The sequence below is a fragment of the Heptranchias perlo genome, chromosome 18 (assembly GCF_035084215.1).
Source record: "Heptranchias perlo isolate sHepPer1 chromosome 18, sHepPer1.hap1, whole genome shotgun sequence".
Taxonomy (NCBI): domain Eukaryota; kingdom Metazoa; phylum Chordata; class Chondrichthyes; order Hexanchiformes; family Hexanchidae; genus Heptranchias; species Heptranchias perlo.
This window is the reverse complement of record NC_090342.1, coordinates 30,648,443-30,659,463: the sequence shown is the minus strand read 5'-3', so window position 1 is coordinate 30,659,463 and position 11,021 is coordinate 30,648,443. Positions and strand designations below refer to the sequence as shown.

Genomic DNA, 11,021 nt, shown 5'->3' with positions numbered 1-11,021 from the left:
TATTAAAAAAACTCGCGCGTGATGACATCCATAACACTGCATGCTGGGAATTCAGAACTTAAAATGGATAATTTACCAGCAAAATTAAAATAAATACATATAAATATGATTTTTTTTCTTTCAAAGCGGCTACTTCAATCGTTGGTATAAAACAATATTCAAATTGAAGTACTTTTAAAAAATGTGACGATGTGTTTTAACTGCGATTTTTTCTTTAACCTTTGACCCTCGCGGTTTTCGGTTCATTTCTGCTCGCGAACGCGAAGATGGGTTTTATTTTCTCTGTTTTGTTTGGAGCATGAGCTGTTTCATAATGTGCATCTTCAGAAAACAATATATCAGGGGGCGGACCCCACCGAGTCCTGGAGTTATTTTTTTAAGGAACGCTCTGTGCCCTTTGACATTTTGCCCCCTTGTGTTGCGGAAGGGGGCGGAGTCAGTCCGTCTCTTTGCCCCCTAAAGATGGCGCGCGTCTAAATAAGGAACTTCTACAGCAGTTGCAACTGTTACCGGGCTGTCCCGTCCGAAAGCACAGTAAGTCTGTATGGTTTACATTGTGTGTTTTTGAAAAATTATAAGAGAAAATAAAAGTCATGTTGGCAGTAGATTAAAGTAGAAGGCGAACGATCATTTAAATAACACGAATATCCAATTTACTGTTTGTTATTAAGAGAAAACCTTTATGAAATTGAATGATGTCTACAATTTTTCTTGTATCGTTGGAGCTATTTTAATATAATCGGCCAATTCAAAGAGCGTGGGGAGAATTGGACATTAATGTCCATGTTGGATTTACCATACCGTGGTGCATTCTATAGTTTGTATATTGTTGGTATCGGATAAATAACGCGAGTTCATAATTTGTGCAAACGTTGTTACTACAGTGCAACAGCATCAGCTTTAATAGTGCAAGAACGGACAGGCGTCAAGGATCGCGTCGTTACTGACCCTTTCCCTTTCTCTACTGATGCCAGGCATCGGAAGTGCACATGGGCACTTGGTGGGGTCGTTGAACAAAGGACACATTGACTTTGCTCTTTTCTGCGGGTTGCTTAGCTGAAAGGAATATGTTGATAGTCTGAAAAAGTTTGCGCGTATTTGCAAGCCTGTGGACACTATAAAAATCGGATTTTAACCTTAAGCTATTTTACCCTTTCCTTTTTTTTGGTATGGGTAGGATCTTCGAACAGTGTTCTAAAGCTTTTCATAATAGAAAAATATTCCCGCAAAAATAAAGTTTTTTTAAATGCCTGTTTTACTCATTGGCAAATACGAAGAATATAGTTAACGTGTAAAGTTTAGCTAGTACAAACTACTAATTTCTGGACTGCAGGTTCTGCTGGTCTGTTTTTATTTTTCTAACAAAATCTTTATCTTTTCTGTTCTCTCCCTCCCCCTTCCCGGCGTATGTATCGTTACATAGCTGCAACTTTTGACCACCAAAGATAAAGTGAAAATGGCTGCAGCCATACCTGAAGGTTTTCATTACGAGACCCGATATGTTGTCCTGAACTATTTGGGACTGGTTTCACAAGAAAAAATTCCAGGGCCAACAGAAGGTAATCTCAACAATGTAATATTTAAGAGGGGTGCATTTTATAAAACATGAAAAATTGCTTTAAAATTTCTGTTATGTGGATTAATTGAGTTATCTAAATATATTACATTCTTTAAAAAATAAAATAAGGTTGATTTATTGATGTAGTTACAAAAACAATACAATACAATTTTAGTTTAGTATAATATGCCCTCAAATACACTTGGCAAGTTTTACTCAATTTGTGCTTTGGTGATCGAACATTGCTTGCCTTTTTTGATTTGGGATCAAAAGTTAACTGAAAGTTTAGATTTTGCATGTAAAAGTAGTCTTGGGCTCAACTTTATATTAACTGTTGATAAATCTTTAAAAAGTAGTTTTGGAAAGTGAGCATTCTGGTATGTTGCCTGTAGTCGTGCATAACTTGTCTACTCACTTTCTACATGGTTTGTTATGAATTCTGGCAACATGTCATAGACTATCAGTATAAAGTGCGCTGCTTTGGAAATGCAAAACTATTGATAGGCTGAAAAGAAGTAGTGTTTTTAGAAGGTTTAACAGAAAACAATCTAAATGCTGAAGTGGCATGCTGAAACAATAACATGAAGAGTGGAGGAATCTTTTGTCATTTTTTTGTCAAGCTTGAATGGATGGCTGGTTTAATTTATTAGGGTACTGGAGGGATGAGCTTTAATAGGCCAAATGGCCTTTTCTTGTCCTTGAATTTATTATGTTATTATGTAATCTCGCAGCATAAAACTGGTGATGTGCTGCTGACTGCTTTTTACAGGGATACAACCAACAGAAAGGTCTCCTTTGGCGAGGGATGTAGCTGAGAAAATTAAGACTGAAATAGAAGAAGAACTTAAACTTCTGCATGATGAGATCAATAAAGGTTGGTTCAAATGTTAAAACCCTTCCAGCATGTATTGCATTTGTTATTGGTGAGCTTCACCTCTTCAAAATGTTAGAAAACTTGATGCGTTTGAGTGGAGATGCATTTTAATGCAGTTAGTAATAAAGATCTTTTTATTTATTAACGAAGTATGCAAGGCAAGTAGTTTGTGCAACACAGGCATTGTAAGGATGCCAAAGCACATTGTGATGTACTAATTTATTTGGGTATCCCTGCAATACTACTGTATCTGGTGATAGAACAAAAAATACTTCTAGATGGTTGCTAGTGAATACAAGGTGAAGCCGAAGCATAGGGATTTTTTTCTTCTGCATCAACATGGATATAAACTTGGCCAGGTACAAGAATATGTAAGAAAATCTATTTATACGAGCACACTTAAGCTTTATAAGAACAGTTGTTACTTCTGTCAACAGCAATTCCCACTCTTTTTGAATTATTTAATACCTGATCAGCTCAGGGAAATATTCTGGTAATTATGCATATTTCTTTCTATGTAGAGGTCACTTTGCTGTTACTAGTATAAATTTCTAATATGCAGCATTTGTGTGCAGTATCTATATTGTTTTGAAATAAGATTTTTTTTTAATAAAGTTTTGCCTGAAATTGCATTTTAATATAGTGTATGAAGTAACTGCCTTTTAGGACTGACAGAAAAATGTATAGTTTTGCATGATACCATGTGTCAGTATCTGGTAATGGGAAGAGTATTTTATTGATAATTACTTGTATAGAAAATACATTTCTTTTTAAATTCTTACAATCAGACTTTGCTATATCAGAAACTTAGTGTGGTGTTCCAAGTTATGATATTATCGCTGTGCTATTTGAAAATTTAAAAAATCTAGCCCTAGTTAATTTGCTAAATTAACAATTTTTAAATACGATCTAAAGTATTGCAGCATTTTACTTTCTGTAGTTCTTTATGTTTTTTGGAATTTTTTTCCCCTGTGGGGATGGAGGGATTGGAAAGTGCTTTCTTCACTGAAGAATGCATAATGTATTCTGTCTTCGGAGAACTTTTTTTTTTAAGTACTGAATGGAACGGATGTGCCTGTCTGTATTGGACAGATCAGAACAGAATGATTGAGAACAGTAGAAAGGAAATATTTTTTTAAACTACTTTGCTTCTGTTTTGAATTCAGTTTTGTGTAACCTAGGGCCATAACCAATTTGTATCATGGAATGGATCAAAGTTTTTGTACTGTAAAACACCAAAAATCTATTTAATAAAAATTTTGCATGCCTGTCCATGATGTTTGGGAATCAAATTTGCAGAGCTTAATAGTGCAAATGTATGTAAAGCAGCATAGTAGTACTGTAGTAAATTTAATACTATCCTTATATCCCTATCTCCATAGAATAGGAGTTCTGTTTGGTTAAGTTCATTTGTTCTAAATTTTAGCGCTTTTTTTTTTCTCTCGCCCTTTCCATCTAGCATTTACCAGTACAGGATTTGAGTGTCACACTTCTCCGGTATTTAGTCCAGCAAACCCAGAAAGTTCAATAGAAGATTGCCTGGCCCATCTTGGAGAACAAGTATTTCAAGAGCTTGCTGTGCAGCTGCAGGCAGCACTCCAAAATATTCTTAGCAAGTGAGTTATGTATTTCTTTTACTTTTAGCAGCATTGGTAAAATTCTAAATGGAAACCATAGAGTAACATCCTTTACTGTGAAGTACATTGTTTTCTACTTCCATGTTTGCCCCTGTCACAAACACAGCCACACTTCTGATTCCTCGGCAGAGTAGATGAGTAAGTAATCTGTAACTTGGGCATCAAAGACACATGAATACAGGTTGTGCTGACTTGTGCCTACTTTGGCAGCCTTCCTGAGTTTAAGAAGTTGCCATGTGTGAAAATGTGCCATGTTGGTATGTGGCTGGACTTTGACCTTTTTTTATTTATCCACTTCATTAGGCTATTTTTTTTTTCTGGGCCAGCTATGGGCATGCAACCTACTCAGCTTGGTCAACACCACTTTGAGCTGGTTACCAGAGCAGATTGGTGATCCTGTTCTCTTCCCCCTAGAGAAACAACAGGTTTCCACTTGCCACTTTCCTGAAGTGACATGACTAAGATCGAAAGCAGGAAGGTCACTTTTGTCACCACTCAGTTCATGCTATCTAATGTAATTTAACTCTCTGTGCAGGTAGCCCATGATGTTGACAGATGTATTATGAACGTGTTGTAATTTGAAGCAGTTACGCAATATAATTTTCAGGGCTTTGCCTGGCTATTTCACACATGAAGCTCAATTGTTTGGTAACTTTTTCGGTAACATTCTACTAACCTGAACAGATTTATTTTTTGTGGATGTAGCACATTTTATGGGGAGTGGATTTTTGCACAGATTTACTGTAACCTTTAGTGTTTATAATATAGTTGGAATACCTTGGAGGGGGCTGGATAGGATAGCATAGGAAGATGTGTACCATTTTTACTGCATGAAACCAGTTCAGAGTCTACCAGGTAAACATCTGTTTTATAAAATGTTTTAATAATTGGTTGGAAAAACTTGGAACTTGCTTTTTATTTGACATAGCTAGGGAGCTTTAGAAGTAGCATTCCCTGATGCATAGTCTTTCATAAAACAATAGTAGCATTGATCTCTGCTTCATTTCTATTATACTTTTAGAGCCTGATGTAATGCAATTGCTTAATTTGTGCTTGTATATTACACTGCAGCGTTTTCCATTTTTTTTTAAAAATGGAAAAATAATGATATTTTAAGAGATTAACTTCAATCCATCAAAATCGGATCATCTAGTAGTAATTCCTAAATGTACAAAATTTGAAGTCTTTCTAACCATCTGTTTGAACATTATATCATGTTGGAAGGGCTGTTATAAAGAATTGTTCTTCAAGTTAGCAAGCACAGTGCATTAATGAATTTAGGAACCATCCTCTCAAATCTTTAGTACTGTCCAATTGTTTATATTAACTGCAAATGTATTCTCCTGTTTCCATGTAAGATTTAGCTCGTCATTCCCCTATGGATCGTTGAGTTGTGAGTGGATACGCCACTCCAACAATGGTAATGTCCTCTTCTGTCAGGAAGTTGTCAATTTTACTTTTCAAGGACTGTGCTACTCCTTATCTGCTGCATTTTAAGAACATAAGACATCAGAGCAGGAGTAGGCCATATGACCCCTCGAGCCTGCTCCCCCATTTAATAAGATCATGGCTGATCTTCAACCTCAACTCCACTTTCCCTCTCGATCCCCATATCCCTTGATTCCTCAAGAATCCAAAAATTTATCATTCTCAGCCTTGAATATACTCAATGACTCAGCATCCACAGCCCTCTGAGGTAGAGAATTCTGAAGATTCACAACCCTCTGAGTGAAGAAATTCCTCTTCATCTCAGTCTTAAATGGCCGACCCGTTATCTTGAGACTATGCCCCTAGTTCTAGACTTGCCAGCTAGGGGAAACAACCTCTCAGCATCTACCCTGTCAAGCCCCCTCAGAATCTTTTTGTTTCAGTGAAATCACCTCTCATTCTTCTAAACTCCAGAGAGTATAGGCCCATACTACTTGATCTCTCCTCATAGGACAACCCTCATCCCAGGAATCAATCTAGTGAACCGCCTCCAATGCAAGTATATCCTTCCTTAGATAAGGAAACCAAAACTATACGCAGTACTCCAGATGTGGTCTCGGCAAAGCCCTGTACAATTGCAGCAAGACTTCCTTACTCCTGTACTCCAACCCCCTTGCAATAAAGACCAACATGCCATTTGCCTTCCTAATTGCTTGCTGTACCTGCATGCTAACTTTCTGTGTTTCTTGTACGAGGACACCCAGATCTCTCTCAATACCAACATTTAATAGTTTCTCACCATTTTTTTTAAAAATTGTGTTTTTCTGTTTTTCCTACTAAAATGAATAACCTCACATTTCCCCACATTATGCTCCATCTGCCACCTTCTTACCCACTCGCTTAACCTGTCTATATCCCTTTGCAGACTCTTTGTGTCCTTCTCACTGCTCACTTTTCCATTTACCTTTGTATTTTTCAGAAGTTTGTTCGAGGGCAGTGACTGCAAAAGAAATGCTTCATGGCAGCTAACCAATTCTTTGCCTATGGATTTTATAGGCTTGACCTCTAATCCTACCAATTGTATCCATTTAAAATAACCTATCTAAATGGACCATGTCCAATGCCTTCATTTATTTTGAAAACTTCAGTCACATCCTCTCTAAGCCTGCATTTCTCCAAAGTAAATAACCTTATCCATCTATCCTCAAAATTAAAAACTGGAAGGTTGGGTAGCATCTTGGTTGCCTACTCATCACCACCTTCTCCAGCACCTCAATACTCTTCCCAGATGCAGGAACCAATAGACAGAATATTGCAAGTGCAGACATGGCAGAGTGTAGTTTAGTTTTAGTAATCTTTCTTTTCTACTTGACGGTCCTGGCATTACAACTTAAACTTTATTTCCTTTCCATGTGAAAGAAAGACAGACTTAAATTTAAATTGCTTTACAACCTGTGAAGTTCTTTTGAAGTGCAGTCACTCTTGTAATGTAAGAAATCTATTTGTAACCTATGACCACCTTGCACTGTTTGTACACCTTTAACGAGTGATCAACCAATATCCCAAGTGTCCTTCTTGATCTTAACCTTTTGTGGACACCTTTGCATGCTACAAACATGCCTGGTGTTTTCCATTCCCAAGTGCATGCTGGCCCCTTCATCTAACTTGTCTAAATCTGCCTGTAACCTGAAATACCAAGCCAGCACATTTTCTTATTGGTCTTTGCTGACCTACATTGGCTCCTGTTTACCCCAATGCTTCAGATGTGAAATTCTCATCCAGGTATTTAAATCCCTCCATGGCCTCATCTTCCCTATAACTTTTTAATCTACAGTGCTACCGCCCCATTCCTGGAGCATTCTGTTCTGATTCCAGCCTCCTATGTTTTCCCCCCACCATTGGCAGCCATTCCTTCAGCTACCCAAGTCCCACTTTGGAATTTCTTCTGCTTTTCCACCTCTCTTTCCTCCTTTTAAGACCTTCCTTAACTTCTTTGACCACTCTCCTTATCGCTCTCTCTTGGTTCGGCGTCCATTTATTCCTTATTACTCCACGAAGTACCTAGGACATTTTTTCCAATCGAAGATGCTATATAAATGGGAGTTATTTTCATGGCTGACCTGTAAATTATTAAGTCATAAAGTATGGTTGCTACCTGTTGCTTTGCTTTACAAACTGACAAATGTATTTGCAGTTAAGCCTGAGTTATTCAGAATTGAGTTATATGTTAAATTAAGCCCAACTAATACAGTACTATTGTAAGTCTAAAACCAAGCTATTATACTGTTTTGATATTGCCAATGCTATCCTTGTCTAAATGAAACTAGTGAAATAAAACACAAGTATTGTATCTCTTGTGCCCTGTTTGATCCTTTATCTCTGAAGTGAGTGAAGAGTTAAATGGTGCTTCAGCCAATGTTCTGCATGCCTGGTGATGGTTGAACTGTGACAATCTTTTTAATTTGAGTCTGTTTATGTAGAGCAACTCGAACGTTGCAATAAACCATAGACATGTCAATCCTGATACATTTTTCTACAATACTGTCCTAGTTTTATTTAGACTGGTTTTATAACCAATTTGTATTGTTTGTGAGGAAAGCTTAAATTATTCTATCAATATGAGCAAACTGTTGATTCATGCAAGATTATGTAGGGCTGGGCTATATTTCATAAACTTGATTTGATACCCGCCTCCACCTTGGACCATATTTGTGTGGAACCTTTGCAGCTGTCAGTGTGCATATTTGAATGTCTGAAAACACTTTTATTTTAGGGCGGCTACCAATACAACTAAATGGCCAAAATAACTGACCTAAGGTATTACTGGAAGCTGATCTTATCTTGCTGTATACTGTTGAGATTTTCTAACTTCTGTTGAAATGGAAGGAAATGTCTCAAACTGCATTTTTTTTTTCTTGTTTAACTTTTCTTAAAATAAGTGATCTTCACCCTTTCTGCTGCTACATGCTGCTCAATGTCTCTTGGCAAGGTACAAGTGAGACAATTGAGTTTATATAGGGAAGCAAATTCTCCATGACTTTTTTTAAACTTCTAATATTATGGCAAGATGACGTGGGGTGAATTTTCTCGGGGCCTTTCCTGCTTCGCTGAAGTTACGGCGGTGCAGCGGGAGAAGCCTGAAGAAAATTTGCCTCCATGTTTTCTTTAGTGTGCTAGTTTAGTAGTGCACTTTGAATATTTTTTGTTAAAATTGTCTGAAGGACGTAGGCACCAATTGCGGTTTAGACAAAGGCGGTGATATTGGCATGGGAAGCGTCACTTTGGTTTTACACTGGACTTTAGGGAATGCTGGTCTGACTTGGATCTGTACATGGTTGGAAGAGCTAATCTTGATAAAATGAATGTTATTGATATGTTCCATATTGGTGATGAGTTATTAAGTCTCTTTCCATTGTTCATCCATCTATTGCTTAAAGCATAATAGTTTTTGACTTTTGTTTGGAGGAGTAATTTGTGCATTTGTTTAAATACATTTTTTGATAGTAAATTTGCAGGTGTTACTACAATGCCATTTTTGGTACATGCATAAATAAAGTGTCTTGTTCCCTGTGGCTGACTCTTTATTTTCCTGGTTGAAAAACATTTTAGGATAAACACTAACTTAGTTCAGTTGGCTCTAATATTACCAATAGCTCTAGGATAAGTTGATTAGTTTGAGACTTGACGATATTTGCATTTGAGAAGGATGTGGTCCTGTATCAAGTGTAAAGCAGTGGGATAGGATTAGATTTGGGGTAGTCTGGGGAAATAATTGTATAACTGTAGCCCAACAAGGATGAAATTGCAGTTTTTTTCCCCCCTTTTTAGCACCTATAAAGGATCAGTTCATTTAGTTCTAAATATTAATATATTTTGTGTGATGGAGTTTCTTTTGAAGCTTGTGTATAAAGATCAAAACTTGAACAAGAAAGAATGGAAGAACATATTATTGATTAGAATATACTGTGATGTAATCATGACTTCCTGAATCCTGTGCCAAGAATAAAAATGAACTGTGGTACTAAGCATGGTTTGATCTCGCCATGTTATAAATGGCAGAATATATTTTGATCTTTTAGTTTAGCTAAAATAATTTACTGCTATTTTGTATTTTTTTAAAAACTTATTTTTTTTTTAAAAATGCACCATAAATCTGCTTCCTTGATATCTTGACTAATTTATCCAAACTGTAGCTGATTCATATAGATCAGCAACGCCCCAGGGTTCAATTCCATCTGTGCTGATTTAGTGGCTCTCTGCCAAGGCATTGATGAGAGATTTGATTTAGCCTACGTGTTGGGGTTCCTGCTCCTGACCTATATCCCATGTCAGTAGTTTGCATGTGGGGACAAGATTGGGTTCTGCAGTGATGCCCCCTGCAATTGAGTTGTCTGTCAACACTTTCCATCAAACTTCATGTATGTATAATGGCCACTTAGGTGAGTTATCATAGTGACCAGTGTCCGTAAAACTGAACCCTGGTAAGAAATCCACCCACTCAAGGTGGGGGACAAACTGGTGAGAAGGGAAACTGCTATAGAATGAATTGGATATGTTTTTGGACTACAACATCTACTGCATTTAAATAGTGCCTTTTAGTATAGAAAAACATCTGAAGGTGCTTTACAGAATCATAATCTGGCAAAAATGGATGCCGAGACAAAGGAGTGACTAAAAGCTTGGTCAAGAAGGAGAGGGAGGTGAAGAGGTACTAGTCACCAGTAAAGGCTGCTGTGTGTATTTTTATAAGTAAACTTTCTGTTTGCATGCTTCTGGATAAGAAGTGTTTTTTTTAAAAAAACTTATCCTCCTCGCTCCCCTTTTCTATTATGGATACTTTATTATAAGCATTTGTGTGGAATCATTAAATAGAAGTGACAGCAATTTATAGGCTAATCAAACTTGGCATTTTTTTTGTCCATTTTTGCAGGCCTATTGAGTATGAGGTGTACAAAGAGCAGGCAAATCAAGTTGCCAGCCATACCAGTGGGTGGAATAAGGTAAGAATATCTTCATTTATTCAGAAAAGTTCCAGACAATGGAGCTGAATTTCAGTACTAGTGTCAGGCAGTGAGAAGCAGAATTGCATGATAGCAGGCTATGGGACTGCAAAGGGAAGCACTTTAGTGAAACAGACTAGGCAAGGGAGAAATTGTCATTTCAGGCAACCGCTACCAGCATTTCATGTAATTGTAAGGAATATGTAGATGGAGCATGTGGGAATATACACATCAGACTATTGTATTTTTTTGTAAAGTGCTGGAAATGTGTTACACTCAATTCTACAATGATTCAGAGCTTCTCTCATAGCGGTGACCCCTCTAGTAAGCTACAGGACCATAATAGTCGCAGCAATTAGTTTGTATATGTAAATCAAACAAAAATATTACAAACCAAATACAAATGGCATGAAAATTAGTGACTGTGAATGTATTCCCAATTACAGTCTGTTTTAACAGTAACTAAACAGTTTGAAAACTGACAAGGGTTCTTTGTGCAAAGGTTGAATGCCATGATTTATTGT

The 11,021-nt window shown here is 37.1% G+C and overlaps 1 protein-coding gene across 3 annotated transcripts in view; it reads left to right on the top strand.

Moving 5' to 3' along the window:
- The window catches only part of bcl2l13 (BCL2 like 13), a 49,610-nt gene that overhangs the window by 210 nt on the left and 38,379 nt on the right, over positions 1 to 11,021 (top strand). The window contains exons 1-5 of one of the 3 annotated variants that reach the window (XR_010966213.1): positions 428 to 534; positions 1,424 to 1,559; positions 2,328 to 2,432; positions 3,892 to 4,048; positions 10,428 to 10,497. Coding sequence is in view for 2 of the 3 variants with exons in the window: in XM_067999620.1 (XP_067855721.1) it covers positions 1,457 to 1,559; positions 2,328 to 2,432; positions 3,892 to 4,048; positions 10,428 to 10,497 (435 nt within the window). In the remaining variant the exon portion in view is untranslated. Of the gene's footprint in view, positions 1 to 427; positions 535 to 1,423; positions 1,560 to 2,327; positions 2,433 to 3,891; positions 4,049 to 10,427; positions 10,498 to 11,021 lie in introns of those variants that run through there. The other 2 variants (XM_067999619.1, XM_067999620.1) reach the window with 2 other exon arrangements.